Consider the following 27,922-nt stretch of genomic DNA (forward strand, 5'->3'; position numbering starts at 1 on the left):
AAAATTTTCTTTTAAATTGTATTTTATTTTTAATTGACACATAAAATTATACATATTTATGGGGCTGAATTACTTTTTATGTTATGTAAAGTTTATCACAATTTAAAAAAAAATTAAAAGTCAAAAAAATGGTTTAGTATACAAAGCAGTATAGTATACATGACATCACATGGAAAATGCATTTGTTACTAGCTACTGAATGTGACTATTTTCTTTTATTGCGAACATTGGACCATGTTGTAGGATTTTTCCCCCACAAAAATGGCAGGACAAAAAAAGATAATTATTTACCAGTGCCCAAATAATGAATTTTTCTTTTTTAAACAAAAAGTATAAATAAGCACTTTTATAAATTGCTGGGGAAAGACACCAGATTGTCAGCTCTGGATTCTTTAAGTATTCTATTTATATACAAGATCAGCAAATAACCAAACTTAGTCACACTATGCTGAGAAAGTATTATATCCTAGCCAGATTTCCATTAGTTTGTTGTGGTCCACAAAGTCTCTTTAAAGAGAGATTAACAAGAAATGCCAAACTTGGTCTAACATATATGGACTTAACCTAAAATTTTGTTTTTCCCACATGCCACAAAAAAGTTAGGAGAGATGGTCACACTGTGCTTCAGTTTTGTCACTTAAAGAGGAAGTTAAAAGCTTATTTATTATCCACGTCCCAGTTCAGTGTTTGAAAAAGTTTGTTCCATAGAAGAGTAACTTTTAAAAATTCCATGGACCTTTTTTTAATGTCAAATTAAATATTGTAAATAAGTTGCTTTTTTGCTGGATTTCAGAGCCACAAATTTGCTAAAGTACATCAGGTTGTCTCTACAAGGCTTACATAGGATGCAAAGTTTGCAAAACTCATCAGACCAGAAAACATCTCCCTGGACTGATGTTTCAAAACACACAATTTAGAAAATTCTCTCTTAAGTCACCCAGGCTTTTTCCTTCCAGCTGTTCTTATGGCAACTTATGTTTCATTCCTTTCCAATCTGCAGTTACCACATTGAGCACCGACTCTGTGAATGGACCTGAAATATGCTATCTTTTCTAAAACTCACTCACCATTTACCCCAGGAAACAGGTATTATTAACCCCATCTCATAGATGAGGAACTTGAGACTCAGAGCTTAAGAGTTCTCAGGACAAGTGAAGTGGCCAAGCCAGCTCTTAAAACACAAGATGTATTCACTACAGGGTCCACCCTCTGTCCCTTACTGTTCTCTTTTAATGTTAACTGTTCTCTTTCCCTTACTGTTCCCAAACTGTTCTCTTTTAATGACTCTCTTTAGCAGCTTCTCTGGGATGTCTAGGTCATGTAACCCAACTGGGATCAACATAGACCACCCCACACTGGGAATCCTGACGGTTTGATCTTTGACTACTGTAGACTACATTAACTTGAATTCTATCTAGCGTGGAGAAATTACACATTTGACGTCAATTTCATTTTGAACACTATCCATTCCAAAGGATTGACATTTATAACACCCAGAGTTGGATAAAGAATGCACAAATGGTAAAATGCTAATCAAAGATAAGTTTGGAAATAACCAAAAGGAATTTGTGTTAAAGAGCAGTTAGAGGTCAACATTCGTGTTAGAGGTGGTCTATGTTTTTTTGCCTTTAAATATAAGCCAAATACTACTAAGCCAGAAACCACGAGGCAACCCTTTCCGTCTCACAGTTAACAAGACATTAATAGCCCATGGAAAAATCAACATGTAATTTAGTTTTACACCGCTCACTGAAGTCTCTCTCTCTCTCTGGAACTAAAATGAATATAAGATCAGAAAGAGCAATACACAGTGACTCAAAAATCCATCAGAAAAGTTTTGTTAAACATATATATTCAAACTTCTGGATCATTCATCAGCATTAATTGGGACATATTAAACATTTAAATGGCAGACATTTTTTTTTCTATTAGGAAGCAAAAGTTAACCCTCTCATGCAGTAAATGAATTTGAGTGCGCAAATTGATGTCAATGGTTTGTCATGTCCCATATCTCCTGAATGTACTGCTGTCTCAGATACTTTTTCTCCATCATTAATTCCATAAGTCCCATTCAAAGTTAAGAAAAGACTTTCTATGCATGTGTAAATATTGCAAACCAAATAAAATTAGCATTTTGATTGGAATTCTCCAAGATAGGAGAATTCCATACAAGTCATTCAGAAATAAATATACATTGAACAAATATCTGATAATATTGGCAATTTTTTTGTTTTCCCTATAATTTCTTAATGGAAAACTATAATCACATGATACAAGATCACACGTTTCTGAGTGAGGAGTGGCAAATTCCCAAAAGGACACTCAGCAACTCTATTATCAAACCTGATATATCTTTTAATAGGGAAACAAAGGCACAACTCCAAAACATGCTAGTTACATGCTCTATGTCTTATTTGCAAAGAAGTTACTTTATCCTAGCCACTTTAGAGAGCAAGTTCTCTCAAAATAATTATAATTTTCTCTTCTCTAGGAAGAAATATATTATAGCCACATTTGTTTGAATGAGTGATACTTTACCAATTTGCCTGTGGTGAAAATAGAAAGGGGGCTGCTTCTCATTTTCAGAACAGCAGCAAGAACACAAGAGGAGCTCTAAGTCAGGAAGAGGAATATGGACACAGACTGCTCCAAACAGTAAAGAACTGTCTGAAGGGAACTGTTGTCCCACAAGAGATGGGTTGGCTAAAAAAGTGATGCTCACAGACACCTTTTCAATGTTGATCTGCAAAAAAGAGTCAAAGTCTAAAGATACCAGTTTCTGCAAAAACGAAAACAAAATGTCCTAATGCTCCTATCACACAATGTATGAACAGTTTGGGGATATGATTTACAACTGTTTGAGTCTCATAAATGCAAATTGCAGTCTATGCATCTTGGAATATTATTGCTGGAATAGCGTCTCTTCACTTTGCCTACTCAAAGGCCAAAATGGACTTCAGTTCATATCTAGAATTCAGAAATACGAAGTATGAATAAAAAGCTCCTCCGTCACCGTCAGATAAGGGGCCTCTTGCAAAAAGGGTTGAGAAACAGACAGCACTGTGATGTCTGGAATTGAATCAGCAGGACTGGTCACTGAGCATGGTGCCTCGTCCCGCAATCACTGCCACTGTGCCTTCCTCAACGATGTTCAGGACATTTGATGAAACACTACTGTTTGATGCCCATCAATCTTGATTTAAAGTATAAAATTACCCGCGAAAGTGTATCTTAACACATTATGATGGAATTTGTGTCTTGGTTTATAAATATATGCAAAACCCATGATTCTTTTTCTTAATAAAATTTGAAAAATTCGGATTATCAGTACCTCTCTCTAGATAGTTACGGTTGAAAACAACATCAAAAGCGCTTATTTTTTCTCTTGCAATGGGTTACCATAAAACAAAAACAAAAACAAAAACAAAAAATGCATATTTCAAGCCAACCATAGACACAGAGGAAATACAGCACCAACCAAACCAATAATGTCCTGTTGAAATCAAAGGAAAACTAGGCTGCTAGTGATCCTAATGGCCATAAGCACAACATAGGCCATAAATTCATCATGCTAAGCACTAGTCCTGTTGCCACCATGGTTGCACAAAACTGGCTAGAAACAACATTGCTGTAAAAGCATAAGCCAACAAAAGCTTTACCCTTAGTGTGAAAATCTCCAAGCATATCAGGCACTGTCTGATTAAGACAACTTTTTGGTTAAGAGACTTCCAATACATTTCTAAAATATTCCTGTTGAGACCCTCTGGTTATCATCATTTTCCTTCCTCTCTGCCTTTAAATCATCCCATTGGACCAGTTAGATCCTCTTCAACAATTACCACTGAGCCTCTTGCCGTTGCTTCTCAGCCATATCCTACCAGAAAAGCCAATGGGCATTTTTGCATTTTGAACATTGTAATGGAAGGCATAGTACCTGAAATCTCTGTCTCATGTCTTAGTTTAAAACTTATTATTTATCCTACAGTGAGAGAAGAAAATATATTCATTTGGAACTTGTAATGTTTAGAAAAGAAAAATTCTCAAAAATCCAACTTAGGGATTTCTTTCCTGGGGTTAGCCCGGTCTCCAGCAACAAAATTTTATGTATTAATGGTGTTTATGTTTGCAAGTTATTTTTCAATGTGAGTCTTTGTGAACTATATTTTTAATTTAGTTGTTCCGACTTACTAGTTTTAATTTTTGTGAGAAGATGCAGGTTTAGAAACAAGAAAATGAAATACTTTTACAGTAGACTGTAATCGAAACTTCCATTAAGTGAAACTTTCTTTCCTTTACTTCTTCGATGTTTTAAATTATTTCAGTGGAAAATGGTCTGTGCTAGGTAGTTAACAACAGTCAAGCATCTCACGGAAAGATATTTACTTGTCTTAACCTTTCTCTGCAACCGTTAGAGTCCTTGTCATTTTGACTTCCTTTCAGCTAGTGACCTCTGCCCTGTTCCAATTTAAAGACAAACTAAATGACATTTCCCCTGAATGTGTGCTGCTTCTACTTTTTCGCTGGAAGCAGTAGGATCTAGTTGTTCAACCTATTACCTCCTATATGAAAGGACATGGGAGTAGGTAATTGTGTATTAGAAGCAGGAGGTTTGCAAAGAAATAAACAGAAAAAAGGATGTGCCAAACATAAGTGAACTCTGAATTCAGTATCCAAATAAGGAAAGGAAAACTATTAGAGATAATAAACAAGAAACCTTTCATGAGCCATCTTTCATCAGTAATATATGGGGCATGTGCAAGAATAATTCTAAAATGATTGAAAATCATGATTTTCAGTATGATGAATTGAAATTTAAAAAATCATCTTTTATAGTTTGTACATTATTCATAAAATTTGTATATAAATACACTAGAAATGGAACATTCATTATATAGAAGTTTAGAAAAGGATTCCCTGTATAATTAGTGAAACTTAGACTAAACAGACTCATAGCTTTATATAACATTTTCCTTCCACCATTTCTTGCTCTCCGAGACTATGATTCTTTACGGTGTTGCTTTTGAAATCCTATTTTTTATCCCCCTTGTTGAAAACAAACCAAGAGAATAAATAATGCAGTAAAACAAAATGATGACTAGAAATACAGTACTCTAAGTAATATATATTTATACACACAATGTGTATACATATATAGATAAGCTTATATATATATATATATAGTCACTATTATTCAATTTTAAAGTTATATAGTCTGTTTGTGGGGTGCCCATGTTTTTAGTTAGCTTATAAAGGGAAATTTGATAGGCCATCTTACTCCCTCACACATTACATTACAGAAAAACTCTATGAAGTAAAAAGGATACCTAGCCAGACTTTATACTAGATAATGTGGAAAACTTACTGGGTAAAGATTAAAACAATCTTTATTACGAGAGACCACACCTCAACAAACAATGGAGAAAAACGTCTCCCTTGTGAGAAAACATAATAAAATACGTCCATCTAACTAGCCGTGAAACTCTGAAGAAACACACAGCTTCCTCTCTCGTTCCCTTTCTGAATTCCTATTCATTCTGAGGCAGGCTGGCCTAGTCCATTAATTAACCTTCAGGTCCTTGAGGTCACCTCCTTGGATCTGTTCTCTATATACCGAAATGATTTATTCCATAGTAAATATCAAAGATAGCTTAATATTGATCATGTTGCCCAAATAATGATGTATTATATTTACTAAAATGTCTGGGGTTGTGGAAAAAGGAAAGAATGCAAAATTCACTAAAGTAATTTCAAATATATAGGTGTTATTTACCCCAATTTAGAATTTATTTCCCATCAATAGGAGTTCTATGATTGTTATCGAGTATAACTTAAAAATATTGTTGTGAATTAGGTCATATACCTTTGAATACATGCTTTAAGAATGTTAAACTAGTGTGTGGTGTTGCAAGCAAATGTATATAAAGGGAACCAGTATGAAAAGTGAATGGAGTAGAGGTTTATTTAAATGGTATCTATGTAAATCAGCTGTACTTCTTACTAGCTTATACATTAAACAGCTTATTTCCTATATTGTGCTGACCTGGGAAATGTGTATAGAGAAATAACATTAACAAAGCTATATTAAAAATTTTTGATGGATTAGAAACCACAAATGTTTATTAATTATATTAAATCACGGTCATTTGGAAAATTCAACCTGTAATGATTATAAAAATATGAATTCTTAAAGCACTACTATCCATGCCTAACATGTAGTACCTAACATTTTTTATCTAATAATTATTTATATATATGATTTATCCCCTTATTACCAGATTATAAATTTAGGACCTAGGAAGAATCATGCTCAACATTTGAAATAATGCACTGAACATTCTGGATGTGTGATAGGCAGTTAAATAAAGACAGGAAGATTTATATTAGCATAGTTGAGTTTTTTATGAGGATTTTTACATATAAAAGAGAGAGGATTCCAACCATTCTTTTAAACATTGTGTTTTACTGCAACTATGAACAGAAGAGAGAAAAGCTTTTGTATACATGTTTAAGAGAGTTAAAACTGCAGAATTTACCAGGCAGGTTAAGGAGACTTCAGCCAACTATGAAGAATTTATGCCAAGTTATATATTTAAATTTGTGTTTTTTCATATACTAAGAGGCAAAGGGAATGAACATATATTTAGGTTTTAAAATATTAATACATAAAGTAAATTCCACATCAAGTATTGAAAGGTCAGCATTGAAGAGTTGAAGATTCTATAAATGACATTTGCCATCTTCTCAGCTATGACCACAAGATGGAAGATTTATGAACTAGAGTTAAACAGAAGAATTCAAGATGCTAAGGAATGTATTTAATATGAAGGAAAAAGCAGAGCCACAATTGTGAAGCCATTCACCCGGTGATTTCCTGTTATGAGGTTTTTATTTTCTACATTTGCCTTTGCCTTTGCCTTCTACAGGTGCTAGCACATTCTCATCAAAGCGATTAGGAGGAGTAATGAAGACTTGGTTGAAAATTTAGCATAGTGGCAAATGGCTTTCTGATTTTTAAGTTGAAAGAACTATATTTTAAATTTATGTTCAACAGTCCATGAATCAGATCTCAATCTCTGTTACTGAATTACCATAAACAGGCTGTGAGACTCCAAGCCAACTTCTCAACCTCTCTGGAAATGGACTGGGCATGGAATCTGAGCTCTTGCATACTTTAGATGTATAACATTAGGCAACTAATCTTGCTATTGTATTCACCACTCTGAAAGCTTCATTTCTTCACTGGTAAATAAGAGATGATGATTCAATAGTAGATATAAATTACACGGCACTCTGACAATTAGCTCTCAATCCATACTATCTTTTATTGTCACTGCTGCCATTATCTAACATCCTTGCCAATTACAAAGTTTTGTTATTCCATACTATTTTTAATAGTGCTTAAACTTTAAACACTGGCACACACTGACTATTTTTGCATATATTTTATGACTAATTTAGTTGGGTTATTTTCACTCTTGAGAAACATCAAAAACTCTGTTAGCATAGAATGTTTCTCCCATCTCTCTCCCTTCAGGAGGAAATCTATTTGCCAATTCCGGTTCAAAAATAGTAAATCAGCATTCACTTGACATTTTTTAAACATTCGACAAGCCACTTTTTTTTTTCTTTTACCAGTTAGAATTTTGAAAGAAATCATATGAACATAAAAGAAAGAAAAGAAATGTTAAAACTAAGATGGGCATTCAGTACTGGTCTGTCTGCCTGATAGCTGTCAGTAATACAGATCATCTTTATATATCAGCTTGGGCGAGCAAGGCATAACCTTACAAAGAAGGTCAGGATTAGCCCTTTCAATTCATGAATGAGGAAACTGAGGCACAGAACACCTAGACATCCTATAGAAGGCCAAGAACAAGAAAAGTCTGGCTCTTCTGATGCTCGGCTTCTCCATCACACAGGCCAGACTGGTTTGGGTGGGCAGCTTTCCTCAGGCAAGCGGATCAGGGGGTGATATAGTTAGAGACACAATTGAACATATCACCCAGTGCACAACGACACTTCATTTTACGATATTTCCAGCAAAACACGAGTAGATTCTGTAGCTGGAGAATTGCCAGTACATTTTTATTTCAGTATACTCCAACTAAACTTTCTAGAGGTTGTGGTAAGCCGCAGTGAGGGTGGAGGACAGATTTTCCTCCATAAATTATCTTCAGAGAGAAATTCAATCATATTTTATTTAACAAAAAAGGTGAGAGGACCTTGAGGAGGAAAAGTAACAAGGAAAAGAAAGCCACGTGAAAACTGAATAGTGGAGGAGCATGTTACAGAAGAAATCATTTTCATTCAAATTGCAAATGTTTAAGATCAAGAGAAATTATTAAATAGCTAGAATATTGGCTTTAGATCATTACTTTGGTGGGGGAAATTTTCCATGATACCACCAGGAAAAGTGTGCAGAGGGAAAAGATCACTCATCAATATACATATAAATGTGTATGTATTTGTGTGTGTGTGCGCGCGTGCGTGTGCTTACTTCATAAACCAACTGTCCTTTGGGGTAGGAAAAAAAGCTCCCAGGCCATTAAAGAATAATTATTCTGTACCTTAGCTTTTGGGATCTTGATTTTACATTTAAAATTAGGAGCTGTATCATTTAAAAATTGGATACCTTGCTCAAAGGAAAATCACAATTATTAGGCCATAGTTCATCAAAAGATGCCTTTAAATCAGCTAGAAGATATCAGTTGGTGTGTTAATCAAAGCCCTTTCAGTAACTATGACAGTTGTGATAAAAAGTGTTTTAAGCCAACAAAATTGATCAAAAACTGTTTTCTGATCCCCATGAGTTAGATATTCAAGTTCTTATTTTATTTAGAGTAAGTAAAACTTGAAAATTAAAAACAGTTCCATCAATGGAAACATATTAACTTAAATTGCACTTAGAAAACTCAACCCCCAATATCTCAGATTTGATGCCTCCAGCTTGCAATAAGCAGAGTTGAAATAAAAAAACTTAAAAATTGATTTCTGCCTGCAGTTAATAAGTGAAAAAAATACAACAGCTTGCGTAATATTTCTGTAAGAAATAGTCAAGCTCTTCAATAAATTTTTCCCTTGTCATAAATCAAACAAAAAATAAGTTATGATAATTGTCAATGGAAGCTATTTTTCAAAGTAACCCAGTGGACAACACAAGACGTGCAACTATAGTGTGAGAACTTAAAAGATCCTTCCCCCCTCCAGTCTTCAGGAGGACTGGGGGCAAGATGTCAAAATCTTTGCTGAACTCTTGAGTTCTACTCAGAGAAATCTTTAATGGAAAGAACATAGATACTAGATGTAGGGGTGTTTTTTTGTTTTTTTTTTTTTGAGACAGAGTCTCACTTTTGTTGCCCAGGCTAGAGTGAGTGCCGTGGCGTCAGCCTAGCTCACAGCAACCTCAAACTCCTGGGCTCAAGCGATCCTCCTGCCTCAGCCTCCCGAGTAGCTGGGACTACAGGCATGCACCACCATGCCCGGCTAATTTTTTTGTATATATACTTTCAGTTGGTCAATTAATTTCTTATATTTAGTAGAGACAGGGTCTCGCTCAGGCTGGTTTCGAACTCCCGACCTCGAGCAATCCGCCCGCCTCAGCCTCCCAGAGTGCTAGGATTACAGGCGTGAGCCACCGTGCCCGGCCTAGATGTAGGTTTTGATCATGGTTCAGCAGCTTAGGAGCTGCAAGATCTTGACCAAGACTTATACAGGTTTTATGCTTTATGTGTGTTCGTGCGCGCGTATGTGTGCGCGTGTGTGTATTTACCATGGTGGCACAAATTACACTGCATTTTCATCATGTGTTTACCTGTCCATTTCTTTAGGAGACTATACATTTGGAAGGCCATACAGCTATCTCGTTTATCTTGCTATTATATGGCCATCTTCTCAGTTTCTGGCACAAGTCCCAGACACATGATAATTGTTCAGCATACATTTATAAGATTGGTCTGAACTATTACTGTTTATTAGGCTAAGCCAGAAAGAAAAAATAAAGAATAGATAAGAACTACTGGCCAATTTACACACATAATCAATAAGTCTATAAATGCACATGAACTGAAATTTTAGGATGATGTGCAAAGAAAATTTGGATTAATGTTTGCTGCAAACCAAACTAATTTATAAGTTTAATCAAAGGGCAATTTTGACACAGATTGCCATTTTTAAATATCTATTAGAAATTGCATGTTTATTTTCATCATAGTTAATAGTTTTTTATAATCACAAGGGTTACATTTTTTAGCAAAAACAGGGTTGGACCATTTTAATACCTGTATTCCAAAGTTTGCTTTCAGTTAACTATATAAGTACTCTTTCTTTAAAAAATCTTAAGTAGATCTCAATTTCTGAATTAACTGGACTTTCATAATTAATTTCATTTTAAACTTCGGTCATGTATTTTATAATATTTTCAACAAAGTATCAATACTGAGAAACAAACCTTTGTGAAAAATGACTATGTTTCTGCCATAAGTATTTTTTATAGAATATGAGTGTTTCTCAATATGAAAAATATATTTATCCTTAAAAAGTTACCAGCAAAAAGAATTTTCATAAATGTATACTACTTTATTCTAAAAGCAACGTGTGTGTGTGCATGCCCTCAGAAAAATCACATTTTAAACATACATGTAAAAGAAAATAAAAATGAACAATTAATTATATATAAAGAATTATAAAATACAAAAATGAATCTGAAAATAGATACGATTTAAGAACTCTTAATGAACATCATTAGAAGATGAAGCACAACATTCACTTTGTTATTTACTTGCCCTTAAAATGCATAACTCATGCATATCATAGGTTTATTAATAAGACTTATACTTTGCATGTGGCAGCCATGTTATACGGTCACTATAAATGTCTGCACATGAATGTAAATTCTGGTATAAAAATTGTGTTGGTTAAGAAAATGTACATTTTTAGGTTTTAATTTCCTTTTCTTTAACGATTTAACCTTTCTTTCTAAATTAAAAAAGGAATAAGAGGTAAGGACCTTATTAGTAAATTCTATCAAAGTGGAATAGGCAATAATTGGCTAAAAAAATCCTAATCTATTGAAAAGCAGTGGTTCTCTTAGCTTCAGACAAAAAATAGTTCCTTTAAGACAGATTGTCATTTATTCAGCATAGGTACTATGGGTTGCTCAAAGGCCAAGAAATGTCAGAGGGTAGGCTGGGGCTATATTTTGTCACCTAGGACAGGAGCACAGGGACTAGATGCTCACCGTGATTTAATCTAACTTTTTTAGTGCAGGATTAAGTCCATAGGCAAATCTTCTTAAACTTCTAAACTGTGCATGCATGTGTCTATGATTGATTAAGAACCTCAAATCTGGGACAACTACTTTTAAAATATAGATCTTCAAATAAGCTTATTACCTTGGACAAGGCATTTTGACTCATGGAGGTTGCTGTTAATTCTGCAGGAAATTTAGGCAAACATCCTTACTGCAAATCAAATTCCTAAATTGCAATATATATTTTTAAATCTTCAATTTCTATTCCAATGTTCTTTACTAATCTTAAAGCTTTAAAACTATTAGGAATATAATAATAACTTAAATATCATTAAAAAGAATTTTTTAAATGTGAACATATTGGTTATAAAAGAAAACAATTTTAAAAACACCTTTGACCTAAGAGAAAAGGCTAAAAATATTGGGGACAATTTTTGATGTGACTAAAGGTATTAATCACCATGTTTTTTTAAAGAAAACAAGGCAAAACTAAAATATTCTCACCCAAAACACCAAACATATTTTCTTCTTCAATAATGAATTCACTGAAAGATTTGGAGATTTGGCAAGATGAAGAAAATCACACTAAAATATATTATACATAAACCAAAAAAGGAGGTTTGAATTAAAATGACAGTTTGTCAGCTAAGTTAGGGCTAAAATGATGTAATGATAATTGTCTTGAGTTTATATTAGCAAAGTAGTAATAAACTAAAAATTTCTGATCACAAAATGATGATATTCTCAATCCTTTATTAAACCATAGGGAGCAAAAACTCTTCTTCATGTACTCAATATTTCTTTTTCCCTTCCCTAAGGCCAAAATGTTATCCTTTTTTTGTAAAACAAAATCAAAGCCAAATGGTAAAAATGCAAAGATTTGGTTAAACAAACAGTCAGAATTTCAGTGGCTTTATCTGCAGCATCCTAAGCAACCAAACAAAGCTAAGATATTGTCCATCTCTTTGACAGACAAAGAACCTCAGAGGTCCAGAGTGACATGCCCGAAGGCTGGCACGTGATTGGGCTAATTAAATTAAATAGCAGGAAACAGCTTTTCCATATGCCACTGCCTGGCCACACACAAACTGTAACAGTAAATCTTTTATACTAGTCTAGGAAAAGTGTAACCATTAAAAAATACATAGTTATCAACATACCATCCAAGAATCAGAAGTTGCATATCCACATAACCTTTCTGAGCTTGCACTTTAATGCCAAATGTCTAAGAACTTCCTAATTTACTTTAGGGACCATCCAAAAGCCCATGGTAATTAAAGAGAATGGAAAAGAACTGTCCTCCCGCCCCGAGCCCAAGGGTTCACCAACACTTTAAGCTAATATTCTGGTTGCTTTAAGGACATATTTCTATACCAAATAAAATCAAAATTTCAATACTTCTGAATCAAAATAAAATCTATTGTCTATTTTCCACCACTTTTACCTCTTTTCTCCTCATTACCCACCTCAAGATTAAGAGGTAGGTTGAAAAAAGGCATAAAAGCCTTTAGAATCTTGAGAAAACTCTCCTCCCAGGTTCCCCACAATTTCTCACCTAGTAGTATAATTTTTTCTAAGTTTGCTATTGCAGTTCTAGGCTTTTGTTCAAGAAAACATTATTTTAAACACATCTATACTTTAGTGTTTCTAGAAGAATTCCTTTGAGTTTGTAGGTGCCACTCATTTTTGTTAGCCATGGTTTTCATTGGCATTGATTTCTAATATAAAGAACAGGAACTATGAAATAGTAATTGTCATCCTGGATAAGGAAACCAAGGACTAAGCATTGTAGTAGAAAAATAAAGGCAAGAAAATTGTCTAACAGAGATTCTGAGTTAGAAGATAGTAAGGCAATTTTAACTTAGAGACAGAAAATGTAGAATCATTGCAGATCATGACTTATTTGTTTAAATAGAAACATTAAATATATAATGTAATATACACAATATAAATGGCACTCAATATTTTTTGATGAAAAACATATTTATGGTAGCCAGTATTCAGATGTTATAAATAGTCCATTATCCATGCTTTTCATACTTGACTTAATATTTTTCCTTAGATTTATTATTTCTTACTACATGAAAGAGTTAGCTGAATTAACAGACCATGAGCTAATAAAATTTAGTATGATCTTTACTTACAAAAATACACCTAATTTATGGAGGTTCAATGTTATACAGAAAAAGGAAGTAAGGAAGGGAGGGAGAGAGGAAGGGAGGGAGGAAGGGAGGGAGGGAGAGGAGAGAAAAAGAAAAGAAAGGATGGAAGGAGGGAGGAAAGGAAGACAGAGAGTCCAATTCTTCACACTGAGATTTGAAAAAAATCTTAAAAAGTAAATGGTATTATTTTTTTCACTTGGTCTATTCCATATAGTTATAAGATACCAAAGTTCTTCCAAAGTATTTGGGTAACAATGTCTATTAAGTTTTGTTTATGTATATGTGAGCAAAGGTTAATGCGTGTTCTATCATATTTGTCTTCAAAATTAATATTTGAATATAAAGATGACCCAAAGCCAGGAAATTCAAAACCTAGGAGAAAATGGCCAAGCCATAATGAAGACCTGGCTTAGTAGGAACAGTAAGTGACTAGCTTCTAAAGTGAAGACAGGCTTAAGATGGAGTTGAAGTGGCTCTTTCCTCCCCTCCCCCAAATAGCTGGATTTATCTCCTCAGAACCTTATTGAATCCCATCCTTCCTTTCCATCCTCCTTCCTAGCTCAGGGCCCTAGGATAAAATTGACTACTCCCTGGGGTCATCCATCCCTATAAACATTCCTGGCATTCAGTGGAGGCCCAGAGAACTCACAAATTAGTGTGCAAAAGAGAAACCATGTTTAGAGTAAAGGCTATTAGACCTTCCCTAACAAAACTTAAAAGCAAGCCTCAAAAGTTTCAAGTGATGAATATTCTTTAAAGAAAGACAACAGGTTTAAATTGTCTAGCATCTAACGAAAATTTACTAGACATTAAACAGAGAAAGAAAACATGAACCATATTCAAGAGTAGAATTAAGAAGTAATAGGAGACCCAGAAATGGCAGAGACAGAATTAACAGCAAAAAACTTCAAATAAATATTATAAATATGCTCAAGGATTTAAAGAAAAATATATAGTAGGGATAAAGGAAAAGTATATTTAAAAAACTAAATAAAATTTCTAGATGTGAAAAATACAGTATCTTAAATTAAAAAATTACTGTATGCAATTAACAGAAGTTTATCCACTAGGAAGAAAAGATGTATATGAATAGAAAATATACAAACTAAAACACAAAATGAAAACAGATTGTGAAAAAATGCATGAAAACCTATAGACCTGGGAGGCAAAATCAAGCAGTCTATCCTATGTGTAATTGAAGTCTCAAAAGAAAAAGATAGAAAATAGTAGGCAGAAAAAATATTAAAAAAAATAAAGCGTGGCATTTGTCTAAAATTTTAAAAGGTGCAAGCCCACAAATATAAGAATTTCAGTGAAGCAAAGCAGGATATAAAAAAGAAAACTACATTAAGGCACATCATAATCAAGTTGCTAAAAACCAGTAACAACAAAATATTATAACCAAGCAGAAAAAAATACAATACTTGATTTTAGGACTTTCTATTCAGCAACAATAATCAACATTCTGTGGTTTTGGTGTAAAGGTAGGCATAGAGAACAATGGAATAAAATAAAGAGTTCAGAAATTTGCTTACATATATGTTCAACTGATTTTTAACTAAGGTACTAAAATAATTCAAACGAACAATGAAAATTTTTTTCAAAAGTGAGGCTGAAAACTTTAGATATCCACGTAAGATAATGAATCTCAATCTATCTTCATATCATATAAAAAATTAACTCAAAATAACTCTTCGTCTTAAATATGAGAACTAACCTAGAAGAGGAAAACATGGAAGCAAGCCATTCTTAGGACACTAAAGCACTAACCACAGAAGAAAAAATTGATAGAATGGGACACATCTAGTATTAGTTTTAGTGCTTAAATATTCCACTTTTAAAAAGACCTCTTATAAGACCAACTACAGGGAAGGTGAAAATATTTGTAACATGTATATCTAGAAATGAAGTGTATCCAAAATATTAATATATGTTTCTATGATCATCAACAATAAAAAGACAGACGCTTCAATTAAAAAGAAATGAGCAACATAGCTGAGTTGACAGTTTAGCAAAGAAGACATGCAAATGGCCAGTAAACACAGGAAAAGATCGTGAACATCATCAGACATCAGTAAAATGCAAATAAAAGCCACAATGAATTTCCATTATGCATGCATTAGAATGCACACGGTTAAACAAATCTGACAATACCAGGTATTCATATGAATGTAGACCAACAGGAACTCATACATCATTGATGAGAATGTAAAATAATAACCAATCAAAATTAATTTGGCAGTTTCTTGTAAAGTTAAAGCATGCAACTCAACAATTCCACTCCTAGGTAGTTACCCAAAAGAAATAAAAACAAATGTCTATAAAAACTTGTATTAAAATATTCACAGTAACTTTATTCATAATTATACACAGCTGAAAATAACTTAAATGTCCACCAATACATACACAAATTCAGACATCAGACATGGATGGATCTCAGAAACATTTTCTGACAAAAATCCAGACTGAAAATATTACATACTCTATTTTGGAAAAAAAAATGTATTATCTGTGTCCATATCTAAAAAAAAGAGTTATATTGAGATACAACTAACCACTGTACATATATAAAGGTATAATATATATAGATATATGCACTATGAGTATGGGATAAAAAAATAAAAAATAAAAAATCAAGTTGGATGATTTTATGAGTATGTCAGACAATTCAAATAATAAAGCAAAAATTAAACCATTTAAAATATGCACCAGAAGAATAAACTTTAAATATATTTATACTCAAAGTATAAATTTTAAAAAGAAGGATTGGACAGCACACCTTCATGACCAAAATATATCTAAGGTGCAAAAAATATAGTGTAAAGTAGACTTATTCTTTATCATGTTAAATGAAGATAATAAATAATACTGATGTCTATTCAAAATCAGGCAGTCAAATTACTTAAGATGAAGAAATCATGGCAAGAATTCCCATTCTAAGTTCTTCTAGCATTCACTTAACTAGAGATGGTATAAAAAGATTCTCGAGCATTTGTTGAAAAGCGAAGACACAGAAAATCTTAGCATTATTTATTTCATGCTGATGCCAAAGAAAGGCAGAGCCCTTATACAATCCCCACACTGCTAAATTTGAATGTCCTAAAAATAAAAAAGAGGAAAGAAATAAAGAAAGGCAGAGTCCAACGCATATGTGACAAGAGAAACCCTTGTAGGCTACTAGGCAACACCAACTTCCTGAGTGCTGCTTTCTGAGTAATAGCTTTGGTGCTGATAAAAGGGTGGGGATTAAAGTTAGAGGAGACCCGGACATAGACAAAACTTATCCCAAGATCCACCCCCATCAACATACATTCTCAAAACATCCTGTGGAACGATGATCATATTCATCATTCATACCTAGAGTTGGTTAAATTTGGTGAATCATTAGTTGAAATCTGATAAAAAAAAAAAAAAAAGCTGGGATTCTTTTTATGGGAGGTAAAAGGAGAGAGAAGGAAAGACAGTGCGGAGGAAGAAGGGGAGTCATGTAGGGTCTTCCAAAGAACATTCCAACCTAACTATTTCAAAGAGCTGCAGTACCAATTCTAGACTGTTCTCAACCCTGAGGCAGGAAGGAGCAGGCTGAGCAGCCTCCTGCAGTGACCTGGGCGCTATGTGTGTGTGTACACCCATTTTTCTGCGTCTGCTATGACATAAAAAAGGCTAGGAAAGTTGAGAAACACTTCTAGGATTTTTTATTTACTGAAGAGAAAGTTATTCATTATTAAAAAGTGAAATGGAGGGCCAGGCGCTGTGGCTCACACCTGTAATCCTAGGACCCTGGGAGGCCAAGGCGGGCGGATCACTCAAAGTCAGGAGTTCGAAACCAGCCTGAGCAAGAGTGAGACCCTGTCTTTACTAAAAATAGAAAAGAAATTAATTGGACAACCAAAAATATATAGAAAAAATTAGCCAGGCGTAGTAGCACAGGCCTGTAGTCCCAGCTACTCAGGAGTCTAAGGCAGGAGGATCCCTTGAGCCCAGGAGTTTGAGGTTGCTGTGAGCTAGGCTGATGCCACAGCACCCTAGTCCGAGCAATACAGTGAGACTCTGTCTCAAAAAAAAAAAAGCAAAAAAACCAGTGTAATGGAGTGTCAGGTAGGTTCCTCCCAAGTAACTTTTAGTAACAAAGTTACTAAAGTTCCAAGAAGATGTTAGTAATTTCATTAATAGCAATATTAAGAGGAATTGCTAATTTTTACTGTGTATCCATCATACTAGCACCCATTATATAACTTGCACAAATTAACCCATTCAAAGCTCATAATACCCCAACAAAAAAATTATAATTGTTGATCATATTTAACAAATGAGTAAACTGAGGCTTGGTAAAATTAAGTAATTTGCTCTACGTGGAGTTGCTAGTAGGTGGAGAAGTTGGAGTCAGAACTCCTGCAGTCCCACTACAGTATTAGTTCAGTATTATTATAGGACCATTAGGTGGTTACACCCATGAGACAGTTCCACACATGGGTTTCAAAGACAATACAAAATGCCGCTGTCCAAGGCTGATGCACAGATAGTCAAAACAACATGTTAATTTCCATGTTCGGGAATTAATAGCTTTCTTTAAATATGCATAAATATGAAATTGATTCACTCTTTAAGATATATTAGTCTCATATGAATAATTTTGTCTGTTTTCCAAGCTTCCACCTTCAAAAATCATCAATAGAGTTGTTACTATTGATGATTTGATTGATGAAATAGAAAAATCAACACTATAAAGAGGTCATGAAAATATTTGATATACTGTATTTTTATCTAAACATATGTGTCAGGTATTATAATAAAATAATAATCAATGATTCATATGAATACAAGTTATGAAAAATCAATTTGGTTGTCAGTAATATCAAATAATAAATTCATCCAGAAAAAACTTTTCCATCACTTAGTGATGGCTAAAAATAAAAATTAAATAGTAGCTATTTTTACTAAAGTTAGCTTAAAGAAGATATCACTAATGAAAACATAGCACAAGAAATAATCCATCAAGTAAAGATGATTTTGCATTTCACATGGGAAACAAAAGTGAGAATGTAATCATAATATGGAAGAAAATGGCTTTTAGCCATTTATATCTGAGATATATAAGAGATATATAAGAGAAATATATTTTCTTATTTTCTTATATATCTGAGATATATAAGAGAAATATAAAAGAAAAACCACTAAAAGGAAGTTTAATGAGGCACTTCCCAGGTTCCATGAGTGGCACCGGGAACAATGATGAACATGGTATAATATATTTTTCCTGGCCTCAAAATGCAAAAAGACACAATGTCACACCATTAATGATGAAAGAAGAACATAGTAAATTATATGGAACTGATTCCAAGTCACAGAGTTGAGGTGGGTTGAAGAAATCAGAGATGCATAAGGAATAAAGCAGAATAGAGTTTGGAAAAGATAGTTAAAAGATTTTCCAGATAGGGACACATATTTGATGAAACTCTTGAGGGTTGGAGCCCCAATTTGGAAATTTGCTATGTGCACTAAAAGTGAGTAAGTTAGATTGGGAGAAGTGAGTGCCTGGTCAGAGTATAAAGGTTAAATCATGAGGACTGTAACTCTCTGATGCCATCTAGGTGAAACAGTTAGGAAGAAATCACTGTAGGTTGTGCCATAGAATAGGGAAAACAAAATTTTTATTTTACAGTAAGTTAACTGATTGGTATAGATATCACACTGATGTGTAAGGAGGCTATTGCAATGGTAAAAGCATAAAATTGTTTTACTAATAGTATTAATTAGGGTAGTGGCTGGAGAAAGAAAGCCAATGGGAAAATGAAGAGAGATAATAGTTTGAAATCACAAATAGGGACCAACTGATTATAAAAGATAAATGAGATAAGATGGCTTCATGAAAATCTATTCCAGTGTCGAATGGTGGCTCCATTGACAAAAAAAAAAAAAAAAAAAAAAAAAAATGGAAGAGCAGGAAAAAAACAGTATGTATTACAGGTGAATTTACTAACTTTAACCACTTTGGCACCAGCGTGGACTATAGTCGATAGCCACAGATGAATGCGCATAGCGACTTTAGCTGACCGCCATGATATGACTTTTCTAATTTTTCATTTATCAAAATAAAATTGTGAACATTTAAAAATAATGTAATGAAAACATATATGTATATGTTACCTATTCTGATTTACATTACAAGTAAAGCTGCCTGTAAAGTAAAACAAGCTTTCAGTGCTTTAAAGCTTTCCTCATCACACAAGAGCAAAACAAATTCGTTGTCAATGCACAGCACAAACTATCGTGCGGACTATGAGTGCCGGCTGTGGGCAAGGTTTCGTGGCTGGTGAGCACCGTATTGAAGTGGTTAAGGTCAGGAGTTTTGAGACCAGCTTGAGCAAGAGCAAGACCCTGTCTATACCAAAAATAAAAATAATAATAATTAGGTGGGCATGGTGACCTGAGCCTGTAGTCCCCGTTACTGGGGAGGCTGCAGCAGCAGGATCGCTTGAGCCCAGGAGTTTGAGGTTGCAGTGAGTTATGATAACACCACTGCACTCTACCCAGGGGAACAGAGTGAGATTCTATCTGATTAAAAAAAAAAAAAACCCAAAGTAAAAGAAAACAGGTAAGATTAATTTTAATAATGTTATATGACCCAATATATTTAAAATATCATTTTATAATATATAATTAGTAGGCATCATTCTTAATGATCTATTATTTTTTTGTATTATGTCTTTAAAAAGTGTGTATTTTGCACTTAGGGTTTATCTCAGTTTCCACCAACCACATTTTAAATGCTCAATAGCTACATGTGGCTACTAGTTTGGACAGTGCATATCAGGGGTCTTTCCAGAAATTCTGTCAACAGAGGCACAAAGATCAAAGCAAAGACATGAACATTAGTTCAACATAAAATTTAAGTTCAAAGTAGACATAAGGAAAAATGAGTAACCAGGATAGGATTTTAAAATCATTGTAATGAAGAAAATTAACTGATTTGGTTTTTAAAGAGCACCTGACAAAAAGGCATAACAAACACCAAGATTATAGCATTTCAATAATTTGGGGGGAAGGAAAAAAGAAGCAGTCTCAAAACCTAGAAAGCAGCATGAGTCAGCTATAGGAGTATCATAAAAGCAAGATCAAAATCAACTAGAAGTAAAGAAAATGAAGATTATGCCTGGGAAAATGGAGTCCAATAACCATAAAGTTCATATCTCTCTTTAAAATAACCCAAATGCATGGAAGAATATTATTTAAAAAATAATGTATATTATACAAAATGGATCAAAGACCTAAAAGTGCTGAAATTATAAAACTCTCAGAAGGAAACCTAGGTGTAAATCTCTATGATCTTGAAATAGGCAATGGTTTCGTAAATATGACACCAAAAGCACGAACAACAAAAGGAAAAATAGATAAGTTGGATTTCAGCAAAATTAAAAATGTGCATCAAAGAAAACTACTAAGAAAATGAAAAGACAACTGAGAGAATAGGATAAAATATTGCAACTCATATATCTCTTAATGGTCTAGTATCCACAATATATTTTAAAGCACTTAGAACTCAACAACAAAAAGCCAAATTAAAAAGAAACAAGCCAATTAAGAAATAGGCATAGGACTTGAATAGATATTTCTCCAAAGAAGATACATAAATGGCTAAAAAGCACATGAAAAGATACTCAATGCCATTAGTCACTAGTGAAACAGAAATCAAAGCAACAAGGATAGCACTGCACACCCACTAGGATGGCTACCATAAATAATATGGGGAAATGACAAGTGTTGGAGAAGTTGTGGAGAAATGGGAGCCCTCATACATTGCTGGTGGTAAAGTAAAATAATTCAGCTATGTGGAAAATAGTTTGATAGTTCCTCAAAAAGTTAAATAGAAATACCATTTGACCAAGAAATTTCATATATATATATATATACATATATATATACCAAAAGATAAATGAAAAACGTGTTTACACAAAAACTTGTACATACATGTTCATAGCAGAATTAGTCTTAATAACTAAAAAGTAAGAACAATTTATGTCTATAGACTGATGAATGAATAAACAACATATAGTATAACCATACAATGGAATAGTATTCAGCCAAGGGAAGGAAGTACTGATACATGTTATGGATGAACCCTGTAAATGATATACATAAGGAAAGAAACCAGGCACAAAAGACCACATTATATATGTTTTCATTTATATTAAATATCCACAATAGACAAATCCATAGAGACATAAAGGAGATTTGGGATAGCCAGGGATTAGCAGGAGGAGGGAATGTACCAACTGCTTAGTTGGTACAGGATTTCTTTTTGAGTTTGGCCTGAGAAAAAATGTTCTGGAATTAGATAGCCGTGATGGCTGCATAGTATCCCAAGTATTCTAAAAACTACTGAAGTAATAGCAGTAAATACAGTGAGAATAGCCTATAATTGAGTTAAAATGCAGAAGAAACTGAGAACCATATACCATAAACATGAAACAGTATATTTTGAAAACTATGAATCAGAGAATCCAAGGATCTTAAGTAAAAGCTATTAAAAGTCAGGCCGTATTTCAGGACATGGTTTAGGGCTTCTGGCCATCTCAAAACAAACACTATTTCTGAATCAGACACTCCCAAGGGCTTGAAAAATGTGGATTACTGAGCTCCCTGTCAGGACAACAAAATGAGAACCTCTGGGAGTGTGGTTATAATCTAAATTTCCCTCAAGAGGATTTTACATATCTTTCAACTAGAAAACCACCTAGGAGATCTAGAACTTGGCAAATTCCCTATTTTTTCCTTTCACAACATTGTATACAGACAATCAAAATGATTATCAAGCACATCTCCAGTAGGTTTAAAAGTTTTTAAAAAGGCAGCATCATGACTACTTAAAAATTGGACTCTCTTTGCCCGGGTTGGGGAATGAAGGCAAGAAGTATAGGAGAGCTGTGAACGGGCTGAAATCCAGTTAACCCCAAGTGCAGTCACTCTGTTTCACTTCCTTCCAGGACTAGCTCTGGCTAGAAAAAAGAAAGCCACATATTTTCAAGATTAAAAATGCCTGAATGCAATGTGTGCCAGAATTAGATCCCTCAATTTGTGAATTAGGGGAAAAAACAAGAGTCCTGATCTCATAATTTATGGCAGTGATTAAAAAGAGATAATTGATTCAAAACAGTTTGGTAAATGCTAATGGGGGGGAGAGAGAGAGAGAAAGAGAGAGCGAGCAAGCAAGAGGGGGAAGGAGAGAGTAGGTAGTAACAACTGAATAAATTGCACAGAAGTAAGCATATTGGGCATGTAAAAAGAATTGTTGCACACACACAGTGCAATGGTAAATGTTGAGAACAAGGACTCTGGTGTCAGAATGCCTGGGTTCAAATTAGAGCTAGACTGCAGCTAACTGGGTGACCTTGACTTCTCTGTGCCTTAGTGCTCTCATCTCTACAATGGGGTGATAACAGTACTTCTCTCATCAGGTTGTTGGGAGGACTAAATGAGCTAATAGATATGAAGTGCTTGCAACAATAACTGGTGCATTATATGTTGGCAATAGTTAAAAGTCTTTTTGCAAATCAAGATGACCCTAAAAATTTGCATTGTCTAAACACAGCTTATAAGTCTCAAAAAAGGTATTATAAAATGAGATGTAACAGCGAAAGTAGAAACCTTTTGAAGTCTCAACAGATATGACCATAGCATGACAGAGAAGTCACATACTGGATATCCTTTTTATCTGCCTAAATTCTTTGATTGCCCTTGTATACTTTCTCCTTAAACCCAAGATGAAGGAATTACCAATAACAAAGGGAATAAGTATTAAACTCCTTCTATTGTACCTTTAAGTTCCTGACTATAATTGATTACAATTCTAAACCTCAATTATTTATTACCATGAACCCTCAATTGTACACCCGCAATTTATACTTACTATAGTTATTTATTAATACAATTGTATGCTTCAGTTAATGAAAAAACCACAAAGAAATGCCAAATTAGAAACAATGCTATGTTGTCTATCTATATATCTGTTAAGTACTAGGTTTCAAAAGATGTTTAGTATTTGAATCCCTTTTTAACATCTTTTCGAAAAAAGGAGCATGAAACAATATAAAATTTCTTAAAGACTATCTTTCTCAGATCTATGAAAAGTAGCAGTCAGTCTACACTTCAACAACCACTTTCACCAATGAGAAGGTGGCTTCTCGCTGCCAGAAGAAATCTAATGGTTATCTATTCCAAGCCTTGGCAAAAGCTATGTTTTTGTAAAGAAAAGGTCTCTAAAGATGCTTTTTTATTAAAACAGTCACTTTATATAACCCTTCAGAAATCAGATATACACGATAAACCATCATTTAATTAATCCCTCTAACTCTTCTTTTAAGATCTCTAGTACCGAGTTAATCTTGCAATTTTATCATCCAAAAGTAAAATTCAGGAAATTATGACTAGCATTCATGGTTTTTCCAGAATTCTGATGAAATTATCAAATTTATGCCATTATGGAATGATAACCCATTCTGTTGTAGGCAATAATTATAGCTCCAGATTTCTTAACATTCTAATGCAATACTGATGTGACTTAGAGTAACTTTAACTTGTCAAGAAATATTTTTATTTTTTTTTTTTTACAATCCACTAAGGAATTCTGCTCTTGGAAAAAAAATCATGTCACCCTTTTACCATTTAATCTAAACTATTGGAGTTAGATTAAGTAAATCAAAGGAAATTGAAAAATTACATTTAACCTATTGAACCAACCACGGTAACACATTATGAACTATTGACTAAGTTTTGCTAGAACGGATCAGAAGAGAGTAAGGTACACCTCATGGCCCACGTGATATGTATGGTACAGTTCCCTTTACCTGAGTCAAACTCCTTGTTCTTCCCAATACTATTACAATAATTGTTACCATATAGGGGGACATCATTTAGTAACTGTTTTCTCTTTAAATTTATGTACTGTCTCTTTATACTTGTACTTCAGGATTTCACTATAATAGACATGATTATTAGAATGCTTGGAAAATTATTCATTTTAATATTTAATGAGAGCTTGTTATATTCAAGGGATTATGTTAAACTTTTTAAAAATATTTTTTTAAGTTGAGCAAAGTTAGGAACTGACATCTATTTATATAAAGTTTTATATTTAGAAGTTGACATTTTAATTTAAATACCAAAGATGATAACATATCATGAAAAAGGTCACACTGGAAAAAGGAAAATACAACAGATTTTACATGTGTTAGCTATCTGATAATTGCTGATATAAATGGTTTAAAGTCATTATTGTTGGATTTATTAGTTTTAATGGTATTAAATGTAACTGATCAAAATATCTTTATTTTCTTGTTTCAACAAAGAATGGCAATATATTTTGATATATGAGACCTAGTGTACAAGCTTCAAATTCAATTAAATATTTACACAAAGCCAAATGTATGAAAGGGGATCTTTTAAAAAAAACTTTATTTGAGAAAGGAAGAGACTTATAACAGAAGGCAAGAAGGGAAAACATACAAACAATATATTTACAACACAAAACAAGAGATCACCTTCAAGGGTGTAAATTATAATAAATACAGTAGATTTTAAAAGAGACATTTATCAATTAATTCTAAGATTATTTAAGTCCAGCTTTCCTTTTCACTGGTTCCAGGTAGTTTCTTGATTAAATTCAAAGACTATCAAATTCAAACAATTAACGTCCACCAACTGTACTGATGAAGCTCTCTCAAATGACATTATAAAAAATAGGTTTTTTTTGTTTGTGATTACATATCTTTGAAGTAATATTATACAAAAGTCTGCTCAGCCACATGTTCCTCCCCAAATAAAATGTATTTTAAAAGATGCACTATCCCTTTTTTTGTGAGATTGAAAAAAGACTTTGAAGAAAATGAATATTTATGAGATGGAAAAAATATACAATTTTATCTTAGGCATGCCATGTTTTTAATGCAAAACAACTGACAAAAAGTCATTTTAATATGAAGGAATATACTAACCAAAATATGTTGGTGATAGGGAGTGTTGCCTATTATAGCTATTTGTCAAATTATCAGAAGGACTTTCATTATATGGAAAAGTTTTAAACTTTCTAACTTCTAGTTATGTTAATTTAATTTGAATGGAGTCTTTTTAAAAAAGGATAATGTATCTTTAGCAGTAACATTTTTAAAGAAATATTTTTAAATGTCACAGCAAAATGTAAACAACACGTGCCAATAACATACAGTTGAACAATGTCTACATTTGGCAAAACTGCTATATCTCCTTTGAAACAGGATACTACACCTTAAAATACCTCGGATTTAGAAATATAAATATTTTAATAGAAAAAATCTCACAAAGATTCTAGGTCAATTTGGATTATCCATATTAAAGGGGTCTTAATACAATGAACCTTTAACTAGCTTAACAAAAGTAAACCTATAAAACAAGGTAAACATATCAAAAGGGACTATGAAGGAAATGTTCCAGTGAAAAGCTTCCGTAACAATTTCCCTACTTGTGGTGTTATTTTCTTAGACAATAAATCAATTCATAGAGTGCCTTTTAAAAACAGAAAGAGTAAAACACTATCCTCAGATTTTTTTTTCCTACATTCCTCAGTACATGAATCACTTGGACTTCCTGTTTCCACAAGGCATTTCCTGTTCAGCCTCACAGAATCACTTTTCTGTAGGAGAACAGCAGGAACCTGACAAAGAACTGACTTAAATAAACATTGTCTTCTGTGGCCTTCAAAGTTGTTTGTATTTTATAGCATCAAAGGACACAGTCCTTCTGAAGGTGCACTATGTACAAATAAATTCTTTTGTCAAACCTAGCTTTCCTAATTTTTTATTTGCCAAAATAGTATGGTATATGCCCATGTCATTACGGAATTATGAGTAAGAGATTCTAGTGACAATATATAATATGATACACCTTTTCTTTTAAAAACTGATTTTGACTTGATATCAGATAATAATCATATTGTTACTGTGTTTTCTGCAACTATAGATACAATATCACATCTGATTGGACCATAATGCTGCACATTACTTCTCACCAACATTTGCATCTGCTTCATTTGATCTTTTGTGATAGACAATGTCATCAAACTATACAAGAGAAAAGTAAAATGAGCAGTGCTATGTGAGACATAATGTAATATTTAAAATAGTGCTGCAATTTGCATCTATATTTTTAAAACCACCTGTGTTCCTAATATTTTCAATTGCAACCTACACAATAACCTAGGGCTACTGGCACGGTAACCAGAACATTTCTACTTAACAAAAAAGAGAGAGGAAAGAAGGGGCAGACTACCTTTAACAGTGTTCAAGACTATAGTATGATACATTATGTACAGTGATGTGAAAACTGAATTCTACATGTTCAAAAAAATCAAAAACTAATAGATGCTTCATTGATCAGACTGGGAGACTATTTCCAGCAGTCACCGATCTCAACACATTAAACTAAAAATAACAGTGAGTTCATTTTCCCTAGAAGTAATTGGTGTAGCAGGCTTTGGGTTGAATTTAAAGCCTATTAATTACTTGAACATTATGTAGCATAATTTTAGTGTAACAGGTATTTCCTTACCAGTGGATTTTCAAGGAAACCTTGGTATCTATATAGAGATCAGTATACATGGAGATCTCTTTATAGATATATGCATATATCTGCATCAGTTAGAATCCTTAAACACTGAAATCAAATCATCCAGAGATATAAACTGATAGACCATTTATCAAAACCTGCAATGCATTTCATGTTCAGATAATGACTTTAATTACAAATCCTGGAGCTAAATCTTTGCCTATTACCTGTTGCATAAAAGCAGCCTGCTCCCCAGATTCCATTTCCTGGATCTGAGCATCTTCATCACTGTCCACTGGTTCCTCCTTGACCTTCACAGCCCCAACTTGTCCCAGTGTGTCATCCACACAAGCACTGCTGTCGCTCCTAGTGCTGTTGCCACTAGAGGGCGCTCTGTCTTCCTGCATCGCTTGGTCCCCTTGAAGCTCTTCCTCTGCTTCCTCAAGGTGACTGCCTGGTTGCTTCAGTTGTTCAATAGATTTCGAAAGCAGCTAGAAGAGAGTGTTCAGGGGTTCAAAATTCAGTAGTTCTTGATGGTAACAGAGAAGCAAATTATACTTTGATTTCCAATAACTCTACGTCAGTACACTCTGATTTCTAATCACTGAATATCGATTTCAGAATGAACTTCTATGCAAAAAGCTTCCTCAGTAATAATACTAAATCTGAAACGGTCCCATCATTTCCATATTCAATTGGTGTGGTAAGTATGGAATGGAGTCTTTACTTTTTTTTTTTTTAATGGATCGTTCTTTAATGTAATTAAAAAATGATGGAGAAAAAGGTGAACACATTTTATACATGGAAACCATGAAACTTTCAAAAGGACAGGTTTTACTGAGTCAAGTTAATCCAAATGAATCTCAAAACATTATTTTTCTCAGAAAAGAAAAAGGAGGAATAAAACTTTCTCAATCTCATTTTTCAACAAATGCTA

The 27,922-nt window shown here is 33.5% G+C and overlaps 1 protein-coding gene across 24 annotated transcripts in view; it reads right to left on the bottom strand.

Annotated features, from left to right (window-relative positions):
- Window positions 1–27,922, bottom strand: part of HDAC9 (histone deacetylase 9) — an 873,646-nt gene that overhangs the window by 291,892 nt on the left and 553,832 nt on the right. For 23 of the 24 annotated variants that reach the window (XM_076006385.1, XM_076006381.1, XM_076006384.1 and 20 more), the window contains one exon: window positions 24,845–27,476. In XM_076006385.1, coding sequence (XP_075862500.1) covers window positions 27,162–27,476 — 315 coding nt within the window. In that variant the 3' untranslated portion in view covers window positions 24,845–27,161. Of the gene's footprint in view, window positions 1–24,844; window positions 27,477–27,922 lie in introns of those variants that run through there. The other variant, XM_076006392.1, reaches the window with a different exon arrangement.

Source organism: Microcebus murinus, chromosome 9 (assembly GCF_040939455.1).
Source record: "Microcebus murinus isolate Inina chromosome 9, M.murinus_Inina_mat1.0, whole genome shotgun sequence".
Taxonomy (NCBI): Eukaryota; Metazoa; Chordata; class Mammalia; order Primates; family Cheirogaleidae; genus Microcebus; species Microcebus murinus.